Raw genomic sequence first — 19,055 nt, 5'->3', positions numbered from 1 at the left:
ACGGAGGCCTTTCAAGCGTTATGGGAGTGCTATGGAGGTTCAAGTTGATGTCGCTTTTTGCTTTTTTCAAGCGTTTTGGTCAGTAGCTCAAGTAACGTGATGTCATCGCTTATGTAACAATCTGATAAGGCCGATGGGGGCGGTGGGAGCCGGCAGAAAAGTTGCTTTTGCGAAGCTTTTTTTTTTTAGCAGAGACGAACATTCTCTCTTTTTTGATATCAAGGAAGAGAAGACGTTCTGTGTGCTCGGGGACCGGCCATTAGACTGCATCATGGCGATCCAGAAGAAGGTAGTAATTCACCGATACTCCATTTTGTCTTGCAAAGCGTGTACTGACTTATTTTTCAGCACGGAAAAGGTCGTCTAGATAAGTGGTATCGGTTGGCGAAAGAGAAGGGATATCGTGCGCGAGCTGCCTTTAAATTGATCCAGCTCAACAAGAAATATGGCTTTCTTGAAAAGAGTAAGGTCCTTTTGGATCTTTGTGCGGCCCCAGGAGTAAGCCAATGCCACCCTTGTTTCATACCTAGGTGATATAACCTTGTCCACTAACACTCGTCTCGTTTGCGAAAATTCAGTCATGGTGCCAAGTTGCTGCCGAATGCATGCCATCGCAGAGTCTTATAGTTGGCGTTGATCTTTCTCCTATCAAGGCAATTCCTAAAGTCATCACCTTCCAGAGCGATATCACAACAGACAAATGCAGAGCCACGATACGACAACACTTCAAGACTTGGAAAGCAGATACAGTACTTCATGATGGTGCACCAAACGTTGGTACCGCCTGGGTTCAGGATGCTTTCTCTCAAGCGGAATTGGTTTTACAGTCATTGAAACTGGCAACAGAGTTTTTGATACCCGGAGGTACATTTGTTACAAAGGTTTTCAGGTCAAAAGATTATAATCCCCTTCTGTGGGTTTTTAAACAGCTCTTCACCACTGTTGAAGCCACAAAACCTCCATCTTCGCGAAATGTTTCCGCCGAAATTTTCGTTGTTTGCCTCGGATTCAAGGCGCCCAAGCATATTGATCCGAAGTTCCTCGACCCCAAGCATGTCTTTGCAGAACTACAAGACCCAAACCCGAATAATGAGGCCAAAGTTTTCAATCCAGAAAAGAAAAAGAGGAAGAGAGATGGATACGAAGAGAATGATTGGACCCAGCATAAAGAATTGCCAGCAACCGAGTTCATAAATACCACCGACCCTATATCAATCTTAGGCTCATACAACAAGCTTACATTTGCGCAATCACCAGGCGGCGACCTTGCCCTCGCCACATTACAACGGCTGCCAGAGACAACAAACGAAGTACGCATGTGCTGTGAAGACCTCAAGGTCTTGGGTAAGAAAGATTTTAGGCAGCTATTGCGATGGCGAATCAAAGTACGTGAGAAATTTGGGTTAGCAGTGAAAAAGGGTTCAAAGAATGAGGAGACTGAGGAGGTTGCCGAAGTCGAGCCAATGGACGAGGAGCTGGCACTTCAGGAAGATCTGAAGCGTATGCATGAGCGCGAAACCTCGAAAAATAAGCGTGAACGGCGAAAAGAAAATGAACGAAAACGAAAGGATATCATTAGGCTGCAGATGAATATGACAACTCCAAAGGAAATTGGAATGGAGCAGGCTGGTCCGCTCGGAGAGGGAGCTATGTTCAGATTACAGACGGCCGAGAAGCTACCAGCTGCGCGGTCAGTATCCGCCAGCAGTATGGCTGCTGCCGTAGAAAGCAGTAGTGAAGAAGAAGACAACTCCGAGGAAGAGTATTCTGACGAAGATGGGGACCGACTGGAGCGTCAACTTGACGCTCTTTATTCCCAATATCAAGAAGCACGCGAAAACCGAGACGCGAAAGTACGAGCCAAAAAATCACGCAAAGCCTATGAAACAGAAGAATGGGAAGGGTTCTCCGATGAAAAAGAGGGTGAAGAATCAGACAATGAATCTTCCCAGGCTTTCCCTATAGCACCTACTGGAGGTCATGTAAATGGACTCTCCAACAAGGCGGCTATGTTTTTTGATCAAGATATATTCCGTGATCTTGGAGCTGTTGAAGACGAAGAAGCAAGCGATGATCCCACCCCGGCAAGGACAAATGGCGATACCAAGGAGCGACCGCCTGTGGTTAAGAGAGATACTAGAAAAAGAGATCGAGTGGCTGCCTCACCCTCCCCATCAACGGCTAGCGACAATAGCTATGAGGAAGTTAAGATGAGCAAGTCAAAGAACTTTGACGATGACGACGATCGCCAGATGGATGACCCACGGAAGAAAAACGGACAACTTGGTATATTTCCCCGATACTTTTCTTCTGTGTTTACATTGTATGCGTAGGATACGCTAACCTAGCCCCAACAGACGTTGACATAATAACAGCGGAAGCCATGGCTTTAGCTCATCAGATGGCCAGAGGCGAAAAAACAACCGAGGAGTTTGTTGACGATGGTTTCCATAGATACTCCTTCCGCGACGTCGAAGGTCTCCCGGAATGGTTCCTTGATGACGAGAACCAACACTCAAAGATCCAACGGCCTATAACAGCCGCAGCAGCGGCCGCAATCCGAGAGAAAATGCGCGCCATCAATGCCCGGCCGATCAAGAAGGTTCGTGAGGCCAAGAGCAGAAAGAAGTTCAAACAAGCGCAGAAACTAGAGAAGCTGCGCAAGAAATCTTCACTGTTGGCCGAGGACGAGGGTATCAGCGAAAGAGATAAGGCGCAATCCATTGCGAAAATGATAAGTAAGGCTACCAAGAAAAAACCAAAGCAAAAAGTGAAACTTGTGGTGGCTAGGGGTGGAAATAAGGGCATATCTGGTCGTCCTCGTGGAGTGAAGGGGAGATATAAGATCGTTGATGCCCGAATGAAAAAGGATATCAGAGCTGAAAAGAGGCTGGCGAAGAAAAAGAGCAAGTGATGAATATTGCATAGACCAGAATAGACTCGTCAAATGATGTCTTGAAAGATTTACAAAGTCTTGTAGAAGATTCAATTCCCGAACTAATATATCGAAACCTATGAATGAATATCTATCGCTGTACTAATAAACCACATAAACCCGCCGAAATAGTGATAGGTGACAATCAACGTGAAATATACCGAGAGGTCACACTCATCAATGTGAAATAGCACGCCCACCTGTCATGTAGGGGCCTCATAGTTCACAACTATGAAGGAAACAAACACCAGAGTAGCACCAAGCCAGTACATTCCCGTTGCATACTTGTGCTGGATTATAATTTGTCCAAGCAATGATAACGGAATGTTGAGACTTAATCCAATTGTCACGATTACTGGGCTTGTGAGTAAAAGAGCAAAGGCCCAGCATATATCTGATGCAAATGATATAATTGCATTAACCTGTCGAATGGGAATTAACATGAGTCAAGCTATCCTACTCTTCGGTCTGGGTTCAAGTACTTACCAGAACAATCAGAAAAACGAACCTAGTAGGTGGGAGAGTAAACGGTTCGATTCCAGTATAATGCAATACGATGAATCCAGGCCAGAGTATGACGGAAGCGAAAACCCCAACAAGGCCAAAGAAAATTCGCATATCAACCCGGGACTCGTCCCCAACGCGCCTCTTCATCAAGGTCGTATAAACTCCATATAGAACGGCACTGAATGCGGCCATGAAGTTACCAAGAATAATTTCAGCAGGTGGTTTGTTGGGGAAAGAACTCTTATTCGAATCAGATGAGCTGGAGATATCAACTCTAGATATCAGGAATATGCCGAAAAGTGATGTAAGCACACCAATACATTTTCGGACTGTGAATCTCTCAACTCCAATAGCCGCTCCAAATATGAGAGTCCACACTCCTAAGGTATCTCGTCAGTATGTGATAATATATACCTTACTGGGGAGTCCCGCGAAATACCGCTTGTAGATGTCAAAACCGTAGTGCTGGCAACACTTGTGTACTGCAGACATGCCATGGCGAAGTAGTTTGCCTTAGTGTTTTCAATGAAGAGTTAGGTGGACATTGTCTCATAATATAGTCATAGTGACATATTTCAACCTTGGGGTATACATCTTACCACAAACTAAATAGGAATTAGCTATCTCCTAGCAAATAAATTGTACTAATGGAAAGGAACTTATTACTTACCCATATTATACAAAATTCCAAGCTAAGTTTAGCTGTATCTTTGAATCCTAGTTTGCCATTCGATACACTCGTAGCAGCCGTAACATGTTGCTCCTGTGCATTTGTATCTCCTGTTTCTTGTGGCAGCCTGCCGTCAGTCTCTTCATCTTGATTGGTGCTCAGAATCGGTCTTGTTTCCTCTCCCAATGTAGGGTTGTTGAACTCCCTGATAAGAGCCTGAAATGATCTGATATCCCGTAGTTTTCCTGCCTTCCATAGCTTGTGAACCCGGCTGCCGACGAAAGGGACCAGCATGAAAATAAAGGATCCACTGTTCAGGTATGTTACGAGGAACGGTTTAGAATATGTGTTGTCGGCGAATATTGTCTATTTTTTTTTCAGGAGCATAGAGATTAGTAAACCCATGCCATGCAGCTTTTATTATCATCAATCATATTATTTTTCTTGTTGTATAAGCAGCTATAAACCCAATGCTGCTGGGAACCTACGCTGGCAAGGAAGTTTGACGATGTCCAGAGAACCACGACTATAAGGAGGAGAAAGGTGCCCAAGGTCCGTCGACCCCGTCTGCCAACACTGGTTAGAGCCATCGGACTGTGATCCTGGCCCAGGAGCGGCGTGGTTGACGTTGGTTGTGGTTGATGGTTGTTGGAGTTGTCTTCGCCGTCGCCTCGTATTCTGGCGTTGTCACCACCGCCTTCAGAAACATCGTGATCAGCCACCATCGTCACCAGAGGCTGATAGGCAGACAGACAGCTTCTCGGACACTATATCATCCCGTGTAAATGCAGAGAATGTGGAGAAACAGAGAGTTCGTCCTGGTAATAGCATTATTGTTTATATAGGCCAGCCATCAACAGGCTAGAAAAAGCAGTGTAACGCCCAATTCTTGATACAATGTCTGCCACTGAATATTGCATGATATTCAGTAGAACCAGTCAGAATTATTAAAATGTATATGTCACTATCGAGGCAAAAAATATACAAAATAGTTGGATACTGCGAAAGGGCATCATTGATGGATAATACCACTGGAGACCAATATGCTATATATACAAATATATTAGAGGAATCCCAAGCGCAGAATAAAAATATATATAGCATCTGGACTCGGTACAGCTGGACTTCGTTGAATTATAGTTGGCCATCCCATAGAACCAAGAAGGCAAAGGTCAAGTTATAACTTTGACAAAAGAGAAGAAGCTGTAAGGAGACAGTAATATGTAAGGGTCAATATCCTATATCCTAGTAGAAGGGAAAAAGGTCATATTAACAGAGGGAATGAAACGCCGAAAAGAAAGCCCAATAACAGGTAAGGAAGGAGAGTTCTAAAAGGATGTGTAGGACTGGTATTAACAGGCACACGCATCTCGATCGCTGTCGTGGTTGACGTTGATAACATCATCAAAGTCGCCGTTGAACTCCTCTGACTCTTCTTGCAGGAGAGCACTCTTGGCAATAACTATTTTGTTCCAGCACAAGTAAGCAAATATATACAAGGCATTAACGAGGGAAATAGAAAACTAACCTTCAAACGCTTGTTCTACATTGATAGCTTCTTTGGCACTGGTCTCGAAATATGGAATATTCCCCTTCGACTGACAGTATGTGGAGGCTCGTTTCGAGGATATCATTCTTTTGCTTTCTTCGACATCAATCTTGTTGCCTAGTACGACCTATACTTATATCAGTAATCCTTTATTTCCCCCTTTCCGTACATCAACATGAAATCATGCTACTTACGAAGGGGAAGCTTTCGGGGTCTCTCAGGTTGGCTTGGATGAGAAACTCGTCTCTCCAACTATCCAGTGTTTCGAAACTCTTCGAGTTGTTGACGTCGTATACGAGGACGCAGCAATCGGCACCTCGGTAAAAGGCAACTCCTAGTGACTGAAATCTCTCCTGCCCCGCGGTGTCCCATATCTAGAAGGATTGAGAATGAAACTTTTAGTACAAGATATCTTCGAATCAGGGAGGGGTTTTGAATTCCAAGGTTCGTATATACCTGCATTGTTACTAGTCGTCCATCTACCATGACTTCCTTGGTAAGGTAATCCGCTCCGATCGTGGCCTTGTAGCTGGCACTATATTTTTTGTTGACCTAGTCATTAGAAAACAGAGATATTAGAATCATAACAGGGTCCATGGAGCATTATAACATTATATAAAGTGAGAGAATCACTGACATATTGGTTCATCAAGCTTGTTTTGCCCACACCGCTGTCACCTAGGATGATAACCTAGCACAAAGTAGCATCAGCAATCTGTCTTTTGTGGATAGAGTGCATATATCCATCCATAGCTAGCAGCCTACCTTCAATAGAACCTTCTTGCGGGATGCCATGGTTATAGGCTGATATGTATTATAGCAAATGCAAGCTCAAGTTGCCAGGAAGCCAGCCGAGAGTAGCGAGAGGGTGTAGCAACTAGGGAAGACGTAACACAACTGTGTTGCAAAGAATCACCTGCTATGTTGGTTAAGGCACAGAGTACTGAGTACACACTGGCGGCTATCCACTGTATAGCTGGGACTTTCCTGGGAAGGGCAGAGATGTCAGAGATCTGATGGTCGATTTTGTTGTTTGGAGCTTGAGAAGTTGCATAACATCATAACATCAGCGCCAAGAACGACCCTATTTTCCCCTGGTAGCGTCACATGATGCAATAAAGATATAAAAAGTTGTTGAGGAAGATAAAGGATGTAGATATTCATAACTAGCTCTGAGGAGTGTGAATCTTCTAATTCTACTTCTTCTACTCAGGATACAGTATTGCCGACGGTACTGACTCTCACGCCCGCATATATACCATAGAACTGCCAGACTCTATGGAACACTCTGGACTCAATTATTCCGAATAGGACGCCTTATCCAGAACTCAATACTTGAGTATGGCATGCGTTATCTCGGTAACTCCCATAAGCCAGGACAACTCTCACAGATCCTACAACTAGATCAGGGCAGGAATGTCTTCATAACTATCATAACCACTCAAATGGTCGGGATGGTCGCTGAAGGCTGTTGTAGGAGGGTTTAAAATTAGCTTAGTCGTTCATCTCCTTAGGTATGCTGCATTAATTACCTCTAATCTCTCCAATGCACGCTATAGACGCTCCTTAAAACCTTTTCTCAGCTCAAGCTCTCCTATCGCCTCGCCCTTGAACGAAAATCTCGCATCTTTGGTTCCTTCGGACGCTTTAGCCCACTAAAGCCTGAAAACTGAATATTTCTGATTCTAGCATGTCAGTGATTCTAACCGCGGAAGAACTAGGTACCTAGCAACCTCCTGAAAAGTGATGCCTTTATCGTACTCCACTACTGCCAACCTCAAATTCGACGATGTATTCTCTTCCAGAAGTTTCAGTCGGAGGCCTGGTGGAAAGGGAAGCAGCCAAAAGTTGAGCGTCTGAAGCGAGCCTAGGCTTTTATTAGAGCAACTTGTGCTTCAAACCGAGTTTTAATGGTCACTTCCAAATGGTGAGGTACGCAAACAAGATACGTGTTCTCACAAACCGAACGTGCAAAGAGCTCTATAGACGCAGACTATTTGTTGGACGGGTTGTCAACAATGGTGTCTTTGTATTAGAACGGTAGGGTTGTTTTATATAGTGATTTATTCACGCGCGGGGCGCGGCTAAGTCCTTTTCTTCGAGGATATTTTTCTTGGAAATGACCTCGAAGATAATAACATGGAGTATACCCGTCAAAAGTGGTACTGTAATGAACAAAGTCAAGGGTATAGGCATCAGAGGGTCACAGTTTAGTACCACTTGATGTGATATTTAATCGCAGGTGCAGTGATAAAAATCGGCTGCGGCCTATTTTTGTATACCAAAAGGACAAAAGGCCAAATACCCAAAGGGAATCGCTAGATATCCGGTGTACAAGCCATCAAGCGATTATCTTGCACACATTCTTCAGATAGCTACTTGATAACGAACTGCATCCATAGACATGTTCAATCAGTATCCCATCCACTGGCTTGTTGCTCTACGGTTCCTCCAGTATCACGTGTTCCTACGCCCGAGGTTCTATTTTGTTTTTCCCCTTCTTTATATATCGACGTGTGTACGGAGTAGATTGCGCATCTATATCAGGTCCTTACGATGTCTAATAAAAAGAGATAGACTGGCTCCTGTAGCGTACTATGTGTTCAATCTAATCACTTTCATTTACCCTGTATCGTACGGAGGACGGAGTACAGCCTAGGCAAACATGCCCAACTGGAGGGAGGAATATTCTACGGCCTTATGCACCAGAGACCAGCGCGAAAAGGCAAACATCTCCGTTTTTGAGGCTTGTACGCCCTCCGCGAAATGAGCTCTTCTCTCGAACCTCGTGTCTGTGTGCCTGGTTGACTAAGTGTCGTATAGATACACGTCTGGCTGATCGCTCTGGAAAGCTAGAAAAGGAACGAGCCGAAGCTGTCCGATATGCCCAGGGCGTATCGAAACCCAAAGCAACACATTCCCCTCAAGGCAAAAAATCACAAGGCACTGATGACGGCGCTGCTCCATCAGGACTAGATCCTCTACTTGCTGCGACTCAAGATCTGGCTGCTGCACAAAAGTCACGAGAAGACCTATCAAACAAACTAGAGCAAGCTCTTGTAAAGCTAGATAGGCTGACGAGGAAGTTGAATGCGGAAACGCAGAGAGCAGCAGATTTGGCTGTAGAGAGAACGCAGCTCCAGATCCGTCTGAAGGATAGAGACGAGGAATTGAGGGGTAAAGCTAAACTCCTTGATGTTAGTTCTGACATTATTCTTGTATTGGGTATAAGTGGCATATTTGTGCTAACATTGGTCACTAATAGGATGTCCAAGACGAGCTTGTGTCGCTCAATTTGCAGTTCAATATGGCTGAGGAGCGATCCAAGAGGTTTGAGGAAGAGAATAAACAGCTTGTTGACCGATGGATGGCAAGAATGGGACAGGAAGCGGAAGCCATGAATAAAGCGTCGAAATTTTCATAGCCTGGGATTTGATGCCATGAAGAATGATAGACAGGTTTGTATATGATGATGGTGTATCCTTGTATGGTGTTTTTACTTATAGAATCCATCGTATGAGCTGATAATGAATATACATTTCTTTTCCTCAATTTATTGCATCTAATAAATACACAGAGCTGCCAGCTGATGGAAGTGATGATGATGCATCTCTTCCCGTTAGGCTTCGCTCGAACAATAACTCAAACCAAACCAGCCGTTCATACGGGTATCAACCACCAGGACATCGTCAATCTAAAGAGTCTTTCCAAGAAAAATCAAGCGAAATAAACAAGGGATAGAATAAAAGGAATGGTGTTAAAACCTTGACATGTTAGTAAAGAATAGTCTATGGTCAAGGGAAGGATAAATGAACTCGTGAGAGCTCCAACAGGAACAAAAAGTCAAATTATCTAGTAATAGCGACGGCCTCCGTCTATAGTCATCAACGACGTTTCGAAAAAAAAAAAAGCATATAATGCGGTAAGGGTCTAGGTAGTAATTCCAAAAATAAGAAAGGGGAATAGAAAAGCCACTCGAAGCCAGGCGAGCGATTATAAAAGGGTATCAGTGAACGCTCGTAGCCTCGAGCTGTCCTTTGTCGCAATGAAATAAGTACCGCCAGCGTTGGTCCAACTGACAGAGTCGGACCAGTAATTGTGCCTCTCAACTGAAAGTAAGTTGATTGGCGAATTGAGATTCCGGGCTTGCATTTTGTGTCCTGCCGGAACGAATGATTTGAGTGAGACGATCTGGCAGCCTTCTTTCAAGTCAAGAAGGTGATTGATTATCCTGTTATTCGTCTCCGGCGTGAAAGCCTGGTTATTGATTAGAACAACGTCCGCCCGTCGGAGAGCCTTGGCGATGCGCTCGTTGTCCAAAAAGTCCCCCTGGACTAAATGCACTTTCCCTGACGAAAGACCCCATAAACGACATCGGGCTTTAAATTCAGCCTGCTGTAGCCGAGCCAAGTCGCAGGCATTCTGCATCATCTCACAACCCCAGCTCTCACAGCCAATCTCCAGGGCGGCCTGGAGGACGACGTTGCCCACGCCAGAACCCAGGTCAACGAATACCTGGTCGGATTTTAAATGCGTCCTTTGAAAGATATCTGAGATGAAGCGGGGCAACAGTTCTCCGTAGACGTTGTCGGTTCCGCTTTCGTACTTCTTGAGTGACTCCACGCGCAGAGAGACCGTCCGGCTATACACCTGGGTTAAAATACGCTCTACCCACGGTAAAGATAGTGAATGCATCGTATCAAGATGTTTGGCGATAACACCTTCGTCCCGCAGTCGTCTGATCGTCTCGTTATATGCCTTCACCGCATTCCAGAAATCTTTTGGCGATTCTTGTTTAATGGCACGTCGTAAAAGACGGATATAGCCAGTGGACTCATCGGTAAATAGAGATATCTGATCCTCGGGGATATAGTTATGTGATACGGTCTCGACTACCTGCACAATATCCTCCAACGGCTTAAATCCGTCGTTTTCACGAGGTATAACCAGCTGATACCTCTCCCTCTGTGAGTATGTGGGATACTGAAGAGCTATTGTCGTGCATCCCTTAGGCTCTTTAAACGCATTCCTAAATCCAGGAGTCTTCTTCTCGATCGATGCTATATCCAAGGCATGCACCATGGGGAACGTTCGTTCGGCCGACTCGGAAAACGCAACCTCGGAGCGTAAGCGACGTTTTAGATCTGGCTCCACACTTGCGCTGACCTTTGTCCTCTTCGCCAGTCGAATATCCAAAGACTCATCCGTCTCACTGTCATCACTACTGCTAACGAGTTGTTGAACTGCGGGGGAGGATCGTTTGCGGGATACGGATCTCGAACGAGGTGGATTGACGGTTAGCAGATCAGAGCTGCTGCTGGGAGCGGGAGATTTCTTTGCAACCCCGGTAGAGTCAGATAAATTCGGTTTTCGTGGAGAGGTAACGGTGCGTTTGGCGGATGATTCGGAATGCGCGCGGACAGAGGGGGGTTTCACAGGCTGTGATGGAGCTGACGATGACCGGGTGATGCTCGGTTTGCACTCGACTTTCCGGATCTGAGCTTTCTGAGCCGGTATCACACCCGTTCCTTTCTTTTGAAGGTGGTCGAAGAATCCCATGGTCAACAGGCTGCAGGGCCTTGCTTGTACCTTCAAGCTTGTTCAAGGTTTAAAAACAGGTAAGGAATGCGAGAGGTTAAGAATAGGTAAATATAGACAATGAACGGCGGGTATTTGAAAGGAACGTATTTATATTATTAAAAAATATCTTCACCTCGAACTGTGAAGCCTGGCTTTTTTCTCTCGCTTTTCGAAAAAACGCGCAGGCAAGCGGGAGATATCGATGTCACGGGACCTGGGTCACGAGGGCAGTTGAGGCTGAAAAGCTTAAGCTGATTAATAAAGGTTGTTAATAAGCATGGTCGTTCTATTTAATCGCAAAAGGAACGAGATCTTTAACATGCTAAATACCCAGATCAGCATCCGACTGCTACTAGCTTCTTAAAAAGGACTATCGACTCAAGCTGATAGGAGTTTGAGGCAAATACGGCGTCGCGATACCCATAGATGTTCTGGACCGCATGCGCCCAACACCGACAGGGCAAGCGGCCCCTTGGCCCAGACCTGGATAATCATTCTGTCAATCCCTGTCGTGCTGAAAAGCTAGACAGATCAACTATCTTAATCGGAAACTGGGAAGCGAGACTTAGAGAATACTTTACCAAGCATATGATTATTTTGTCACCAGAAATTTGACCCTGTTCCCGAAAAATAACGTTGCTAGAGGAATTTACAAGGTGTTCAGAGGGAATTATCTTCTTGCAGTGAATCTGGATGGAGGGGATCAAACTTGATACTTTGAGAAGCTTAAGAGGATTACGTTTGACTCCAATACAGGAGGTGCCGAAGAATGAGGGAGGGAAATCGCCCGTTGGGAAGTATATTTTATCATCTGCTTTCGGCCTGGAAAGAAGAAAATGTCGAATGTACCAATGGACATCGAGGAAGTTTTGGACGGTTAGATGGAATATAGGAATATTAGTATTTGGCAAGGTAATAAGTATATAGAAAAGGTGGATGGCACCTATTGTGATTGAACATGGACGGGAGATTGGATTGTAGTTACAGGGCGGATCTCCATTGTCAGTTAGATATTAAAAATCTTTAAAGTGATTGGCTAAGAATAGCCAGGAAGGGACCCTAACTCGACAAGGTATAATGTATGTCCAGAAAATATCATCAGGGTAGAGTCGATCAAACGTTAAACAAATGAAAGGGGTAAAGGCTGTGTTTGAGAAGAGGGCCTCATTTTGGATCTGGGTGGCCTCTCAGTGCGTTGTCCAAAGGTCAGAAGAAAAAGAAATGTATACAGAACTTGTATAGTATAGAGCAGTGGGTATCCGCTGTAATAGTATGGTATGAAGTTTTGGTTAGTCGCTTGGAAAGTTGGATGCAGAAGGGTATAAATAAACATTAGTAGTGATTTCTTAAACGGGCGCGCGACTGAAAAGTTGAGAAAATATCAATCAACGAGCGTTCAAGGAGCCACTTAGGGTACCTGCTGAGGAATACATGGACGGGTCCTGCAGCCTCATCAACACGCTCTTAACTGAACCGAGCCACTTATCAACTGATTCCTCATCATAGGCGCAGAACCGGTAGGTGATGTCCTCTGTGATGAGCTGGAAGCAGAAAGTCTTTGATCTTGATAGAGGATCAACCTCTGCAGCATTAATGACTTCAGCCATCGGTATAATCTTGACAGCCGAATATTCATGTTGGTCCTTGTAGAATGAGAGACTCTGGACCCTGAGAACAGTCCATAATTTCTTCCATTTGCGAACACCCTTTCTGCCCTTAAGACATTGTAAATAGCCTTGGAATATGACGCCCTCCGGATCTGGCTGGGTAGGAGCTTCGCCTTGGCCGCTGGTAAGACGGCGCAGGACGGCCTGTTGCTGATGCGGGTATTGCTGTTGTTGGTGATCGTTATAAGTAGACTGGGAGAAGGATTTTCGATTGAGAACCGGATGAGACCTAGAAGATGGTAACGATTGACCGGCAGCGTCAGAGAATTCGGAGCACGATGTGATCTCGTTGCCGGAATAGTCCTGGGTCGTTCGGCGCTTTAGTCGGAGGGGCTGTACGGGTGCTGCTAGCAGAGAATGTGCCTGGCCTGCTGCTACCGCTCCTCTTCCTTCAACATCAGACGTCTCACATGCACTCTCATCCGCCTCTACAATTCCCTGTTTCCGGCCATGTATCTGTTCGTAGTAGTTTACCACCGAGTCTGGATAGTCGACCGAACACTCGCGGTGAAGCTGCTCAACCCATGATTCCGCCTCCTCTGTCGAAGCAGCCTGGAACCGGTAATTTTTCGAGGGTGAGAAAATGCCAAAGACATTCGGCCTATTTGATTTGGGAGTCGCTTTGACGTGTGCAACAGCAGATACGTCTGAAAGGGAGATGGCGAGCTGCAGCTGTGCCTCCTCCTTGTCCTTGTATAGGGAGAGCAGATTCGGGCGCAGAACTAAGTACCCTGGCTTCCACGAAGACTTGAACGCCTGCATCTCAAATAGTCAGTCAGCCATGACATCCGTTGGCCCTTTGAGGCCCGGTAAAGACGTACATGCTTGCTCTTCGAGCGCCGCAGCACTTTGCCTCTCTTCAACACACGATCAAACTCAAAGCTCCCGTTCTCGTTCACAGGAGAAAAAGTATCTAGTACCTGGCTCCGACGAACGCCAGGTCTCTCCGTCTGTCCGTCTGCGGCAACCACATCCATCGCAGTCGATCGATCCCCCTGTGACGGAAGTTGGAGTTGCAATGTCATCTTGTTGGAAATGTATATAGCTGAATGTTAATATATCATGCATAAGTATCGGAAAAAGACGCCACTCTCTCGACTAGAAGAGAATAGTCCGCCGTATGACAGGATCAAACGAGCACTTCAGAAGAGCTTCAACGGCCATGTTTGTTATTTATTTATTCTTCTTTGGAGACCCTGAAGCCTGAAGCAGGAGACGGGCTTCTTCCAACTGCTCGAACCGTTTCAGGTCTTCCCCCCCGTTTTGATGCAAAACGAATGATACGATAATGGTTCTTAACACGTGATATGCAGCTGCTTTCGGAGTATTAGATACACCGCTCCGACAAGCTATCTGATCATGTGATCTCGGCGGGCGCCCACTATAAGACCATATCATAATCCATGCATTCTGACATTCTAACAAATCTATCACGGCTCTATAATAGCACTTTGGTTAATAGAGTCTCTACCACAATAGCCAACGGAGTCAGTTTCTCTGTCGGGATATCAAGGTCCTGAGACCTTCATCTTCGTTATATTTAATCAATGCTCTCTCCCTCCAACCACGCCAATCCAGGCCCCCGTCAACGCCCCCAAGGGCACGTCGAAGTCCCCCGAATAGACCCAAAAACCCATCCCAATCCGTTACCAGGTCATATCCACAGCAGAATTCAAAATGATGTTGAATCCTACCACTGCTCACGATGTTGGCTAACTCAGGGCATCCTTTTTCTTCGAGCAATTGAGCAAAAAGAAGCTCTCCCTCTCCAGGCTCGGTAGCACCGTCATAAAAGTCTCCAACTGGGAAAAATGCCATGGGAGAGTTGAAGGCGATCGATTTCGAGGTAGTATAGGCCCATTCCCAATCAATAATAGCGGTGATGTTGTGGTCACCATCGACGAGTATGTGGTCGCCTTTGTCGTCCGCATGTTTCAAGTAGAATAGCCCGTTGTCCGGGACAGCCTGTGCAGAGCATACTGCATCGATCGAGTCAAGAAGGAATAGGTGAATAACGTATGCGTCCACAGCGCGTGCTGTGTACATTTCCTCTCCCAGAATCAGGTTCAAGATCAACCGGATCGACTCTTTCAAGTATTCATTTCTCGATAAACACGGCCCAACAGCATGAATCTTTTCATCTACGCGCTCCGTTAATGACTCCCGAGCAAATGATCCAATCGTAGGTGACTTTAAACCCCGTAAGGACCCCATTGACTGGAAAGGATATTTTTCCAGTTCGATATAGACATCGGCTAACTGGCCCATTATAATCCTTTTCTGTTCATCCGGCACGGTATCCCAGCGTAACGACTTTCCAGGCATTTTCTCCATCAGAATGTACCCTACACCGACAGTGCTCTCGCTCTCTGGAACAAAGTCAAACACTCTAGGTGTTGGGATTTTCAAATTTTCAAGGAACCTGAGTGTAGATACCTCGCTAGCTATAATGGCATCGCGAAGCTTCGGAGGCGGGGAAGTTGCATTTGTTCGGCGGATACGGGCAATCCAGCTTACCCCGTCATCAAATTGAAGTTCGATATGGTAATTCATGCCACCCATTACTGAGCTTCTACTTGCTCTATCGTAGTGTAAGGAGTTGGTGACCTGGCAGGGAATACCACTGCGAAGGAGTGTTGCCCTTGAAATCAAAGCAGAAATGTTAACTTTTTGGAAAAGGGAGGTTATCTCTTTCTCTTCAGCATCCCGGGCAGCAGGATCATAAGCATCTTCATCCTAGAGGCATCTTAGATCAGACGATATTAATTACATAGTATCTAGAGTGAACTTACGTTCCATGTTGGGCAACTGTGAAATCCATCTTCAAGGTGTGCTGAGCAAAGATGTCGATCACAGAGCGGGCATTCTCCATGTGTTCGAACTGCTGGCTTCTTACAGTCCTCGATATCACAGAACCAAATCGCCATTTTGAGTTGACACAGAATGGTGATTCAAACTCTTGGTCGAAGCGGAAGCATCCAAGGCATCAGTCTTCTTTGAGGCTATCCATGCATGTAATAATGTTGGATGTACTTTTGCACTTACTACGCCGCATTTAGTGTGATCCTGAATCCATCAACCAGCATATACTGACGACCCTGCACACAGCGCTAAGTCACGATACCGAATAAGAATCGATAGGTAACCAAATATAGGTTATAGAAATTGATTCTATCACTTTATAATTATAACCGCTAGTCATCCTGATGTTTTTTCGTTGTAATTTCTCGCCTTTAGCGGCGTAGGTTTTACCCGAAAACCTAAGCAATAATATATTGTGCTATCATCTAAATTATAAGCTTCGAAATAGTGTAATTTGCTCTCCAGAGAGAGTTATACTAGCCAACGATAAACTTAAATTATTATAGAGGGACCTGTGATGGAACTATATATATGTTTGGATAAAGAAGGTCTCCAGTTTTGCCAGTAACCCTTTGATTAAGAGAAGTAAAATGATATGCCCTAAGAAAGCACAAATCTATATGGTATGCCGAAACCCCTTTTGCTTCTTGGTATTGGAATTGAAGCGTTTGCGCAATTCATACCCATTTTTACAGCAATTACATAAAACAAGCGGGGAATAATGCCGTTTAGTTCATACACCGGTCACTATTGGTGGAGGCATACACGTTCAAAATGAGGAAGAATTCGGGACTGAGACTAATAGGTTGGAATGGGCAGACAACATTCAGAAAGTAGAAGAAAGGCCAGCAGGATTGAGAAGGCAAAAGGAAAGATATGAGCAATGCATATACAAATTCCAGCACAAGCGAGCCTTTTCTCGTGTTAAAACTTGCCCATACAGTTGCACTTCTTCTTGACTGGAACCAGGGCCGCGTCCCAGATAAACCCCATTCCCTTACAGCCAACACAAGATCTACAATCGAGACCTGTCCCAAAACATACCGTACACTCCTCTCCTCCACAAGGTGCACAGGTAACGGCATTGTATCCCGTTTGAGGGCATTCGTAACATTTAATCTTGCAGGGTACCCATTCTCTACTCGAATATTTGCCGGTTCCGTAACATATTTCGCACTCTGGGTCGGCTTTCTTCTGGGGGTGATCAATGCTGAAGCTTCTCCTTGCGCTGCTGCTGCTGCCCGATGAATGATCTTCTGCCTGCTCCTCAGAATATTAGAGATTGTTCTCATGAAACGATATTCCTGAAGTAGTGTGCCCCATACCATTGAATTGAAATCAAACGGCTAAATGCACAAAACGAATATAAGACTTGGTGATGCGCAGAGGTGGCTGAAGGTTGTTGTGATGAAAGATAAAAGGCCTGTAGCAGATATTCGTATATTGGGAAAAGATAGGTAAATGTGAGCCAGATATATATGATATCGAGATAGATTGAAAGTGTGCTTTGCAGCTATCCAAATATGTTGCTAATGGATATCTAAGCTAATGGGGTATCGGGGGTATTTATATCCACAGATAGCATTCTCCGAATCTGCTACCTTTTAATATTCGCCCTAGGAATTCTGCCCACACCCATTACAGAAATGGCAGCCTAGGATTTCATATCATAGCCACCAGGGTATAAGTCGGAGTTGCGGCGTATCTGCTATGGTTCATGATAGAAGGCTCGGTTGGCCAAGCAAACTTGAGGATGCACCCATAGATATAAAGACATAGTGGATTTGGAAAGTAGGGTATAGAGAAGGCCCGCAAAACCAAATAACTTCAGATGGAAGTTATTGAGATTCTAGATAGTGAAAGTAGACCAGAAAAACCTTCCTCTATGCTCGCTACTACTCCAGTGATAACGGAATATTAACTGGTTAGTGAATAATATCCCAAGAAATAAACTGGAAAAGGAGCCCTGTAGATGTGGGTATACAATCGGGAGTACGTTCTGGGAACAAATGCATGAAATTTTTGGTCAGGGAACAATATTTCGGGGCTGTATATTTAGAGAAGCTTGGTTGGGTGTGGCATTGCAGCTTTTTGCAAAAGCAACTCAAGGCTGATTAAGGGCTCCTTGCTATGTTTCTGTTTTTTTTAATGCCCAGGTTGACTCATGATTGATCTAGGGCCTGCACCATGAGGATACGGCTCTTCGCATTACAATCAATGCACTTGTCACCTTGGATACTCGTCCAGGCAGAAACACGCGAGAATGTCAGCAGTTATATCATGCGCTTGGTTGCCTTGTCCCTCTTTTGGTATCAGGAGGTTCTCTAGTTGTCTAAATGACTAGAAGTTTCTGTTGACGACAATAAGAGCCGCCGCATTAAGTTATCATTTATTACGTAAGTTTTGACAGGAACCGCTGTGGAAGAATTAAGTTCCGGTTTGCAAGAGCCGCCCATACATAGCATGTGGATGGATCTCTTGAAAGGTTAGAAGCCTCACGAGTTATCTCTATTCCTTATTCTCGAGTCGTTTCTCTCCTTCAAATGATTTTCTCATTACCACCAGCATAAAACTCGGCTATGCCATTCATCATGGACGCCAGTGAGAGTAAAACTGAGCAAGACATAGCCGGGACCTTTTCTAGGCCAGTGAGGGTCCTGGTCCAAACATCAACACATCTGGTTCCCGGGGATGGATACTTCAGGAAGTGTGAATTTATGCAGAACAAACTCTGCCAGCTACATTGGAACTGTGATTTCGACTATAAACAACACAGATGGAGCACGTATGGTTGTGAATTTGCTTTAGACAATCGGCCCTGTTACGCCCTCATTGATTCTGGCAAAGTCGCAGGCGATGACGATGATGACAAAGTTCCAATACTGCCCTATGAATGGACAGGAGAGATCTTGTTCGGAACCCGCTAGTCCTCACTCTTCACGAGCAATTCGTTGTCACGGGCTAACATCGATATACAGCAAACCTAAGCCACAGCTGTCAGAGTCGCCAAGGGTCCGCCATATACTTAAGAAACATTTCCCATTTTCTAGGAAACCGCGCAAAGATACACCCCAAGCTGAGAGGTCGTAGCATGAAATAACGAGGTCAAAGCGCGAGTTGATCAGGTCAAATCTGTATAAAGAGATTCCGCTTTCAGATAGACTCCTTAAGGAAATTCGCGACCACTCCGATGACGCTAAGTGGCTCCAGAGACACCGTGAACCTAGGTTCTGGTTAAAAGTAGAGGACTAACTTCGGGAATTTGAACAAAAAGAAAAGGATATA

The 19,055-nt window shown here is 45.1% G+C and overlaps 9 protein-coding genes across 9 annotated transcripts; 3 read left to right on the top strand and 6 right to left on the bottom strand.

Annotated features, from left to right (window-relative positions):
- Nucleotides 1-271: 271 nt before the first annotated feature.
- MCYG_05145 (AdoMet-dependent rRNA methyltransferase spb1) lies at nt 272-2,914 on the top strand (the record flags this gene model as incomplete). The annotated part of the gene is made up of 4 exons (XM_002845230.1): nt 272-289; nt 349-498; nt 579-2,286; nt 2,376-2,914. 4 exons carry the CDS (start codon nt 272-274, stop codon nt 2,912-2,914), a joined length of 2,415 nt encoding a protein of 804 aa, XP_002845276.1.
- Nucleotides 2,915-3,138: 224 nt separating this feature from the next.
- Nucleotides 3,139-4,837, bottom strand: MCYG_05144 (thiamine-repressible mitochondrial transport protein THI74; the record flags this gene model as incomplete). The annotated part of the gene is made up of 5 exons (XM_002845229.1): nt 3,139-3,357; nt 3,422-3,822; nt 3,862-3,907; nt 4,113-4,478; nt 4,601-4,837. 5 exons carry the CDS (start codon nt 4,835-4,837, stop codon nt 3,139-3,141), a joined length of 1,269 nt encoding a protein of 422 aa, XP_002845275.1.
- A 627-nt stretch (nt 4,838-5,464) lies between these two features.
- MCYG_05143 (GTP-binding protein ypt7) lies at nt 5,465-6,456 on the bottom strand (the record flags this gene model as incomplete). Its single annotated transcript, XM_002845228.1, has 6 exons — nt 5,465-5,574; nt 5,641-5,788; nt 5,856-6,035; nt 6,118-6,213; nt 6,299-6,352; nt 6,427-6,456. 6 exons carry the CDS (start codon nt 6,454-6,456, stop codon nt 5,465-5,467), a joined length of 618 nt encoding a protein of 205 aa, XP_002845274.1.
- Nucleotides 6,457-8,326: 1,870 nt separating this feature from the next.
- Nucleotides 8,327-9,085, top strand: MCYG_05142 (Atg16p; the record flags this gene model as incomplete). The annotated part of the gene is made up of 3 exons (XM_002845227.1): nt 8,327-8,411; nt 8,485-8,879; nt 8,927-9,085. 3 exons carry the CDS (start codon nt 8,327-8,329, stop codon nt 9,083-9,085), a joined length of 639 nt encoding a protein of 212 aa, XP_002845273.1.
- Nucleotides 9,086-9,654: 569 nt separating this feature from the next.
- Nucleotides 9,655-11,220, bottom strand: MCYG_05141 (histone-lysine N-methyltransferase; the record flags this gene model as incomplete). The annotated part of the gene is made up of 2 exons (XM_002845226.1): nt 9,655-10,303; nt 10,337-11,220. 2 exons carry the CDS (start codon nt 11,218-11,220, stop codon nt 9,655-9,657), a joined length of 1,533 nt encoding a protein of 510 aa, XP_002845272.1.
- A 1,406-nt stretch (nt 11,221-12,626) lies between these two features.
- On the bottom strand, nt 12,627-13,933 carry MCYG_05140 (PH domain-containing protein; the record flags this gene model as incomplete). Its single annotated transcript, XM_002845225.1, has 2 exons — nt 12,627-13,664; nt 13,730-13,933. The coding sequence occupies 2 exons, from the start codon at nt 13,931-13,933 to the stop codon at nt 12,627-12,629; spliced, it is 1,242 nt and encodes a 413-aa protein (XP_002845271.1).
- Nucleotides 13,934-14,396: 463 nt separating this feature from the next.
- MCYG_05139 (conserved hypothetical protein) lies at nt 14,397-15,835 on the bottom strand (the record flags this gene model as incomplete). Its single annotated transcript, XM_002845224.1, has 2 exons — nt 14,397-15,644; nt 15,701-15,835. The coding sequence occupies 2 exons, from the start codon at nt 15,833-15,835 to the stop codon at nt 14,397-14,399; spliced, it is 1,383 nt and encodes a 460-aa protein (XP_002845270.1).
- Nucleotides 15,836-16,694: 859 nt separating this feature from the next.
- Nucleotides 16,695-17,098, bottom strand: MCYG_05138 (uncharacterized protein; the record flags this gene model as incomplete). The annotated part of the gene is made up of 2 exons (XM_002845223.1): nt 16,695-16,785; nt 16,815-17,098. 2 exons carry the CDS (start codon nt 17,096-17,098, stop codon nt 16,695-16,697), a joined length of 375 nt encoding a protein of 124 aa, XP_002845269.1.
- A 1,263-nt stretch (nt 17,099-18,361) lies between these two features.
- On the top strand, nt 18,362-19,022 carry MCYG_05137 (conserved hypothetical protein; the record flags this gene model as incomplete). The annotated part of the gene is made up of 3 exons (XM_002845222.1): nt 18,362-18,681; nt 18,749-18,853; nt 18,875-19,022. The coding sequence occupies 3 exons, from the start codon at nt 18,362-18,364 to the stop codon at nt 19,020-19,022; spliced, it is 573 nt and encodes a 190-aa protein (XP_002845268.1).
- Nucleotides 19,023-19,055: the final 33 nt, after the last annotated feature.

The sequence above is a fragment of the Microsporum canis genome, genomic scaffold, assembly GCF_000151145.1.
Source record: "Microsporum canis CBS 113480 supercont1.5 genomic scaffold, whole genome shotgun sequence".
NCBI classification, from domain to species: domain Eukaryota; kingdom Fungi; phylum Ascomycota; class Eurotiomycetes; order Onygenales; family Arthrodermataceae; genus Microsporum; species Microsporum canis.
This window is presented reverse-complemented; position numbering and strand designations above follow the sequence as displayed.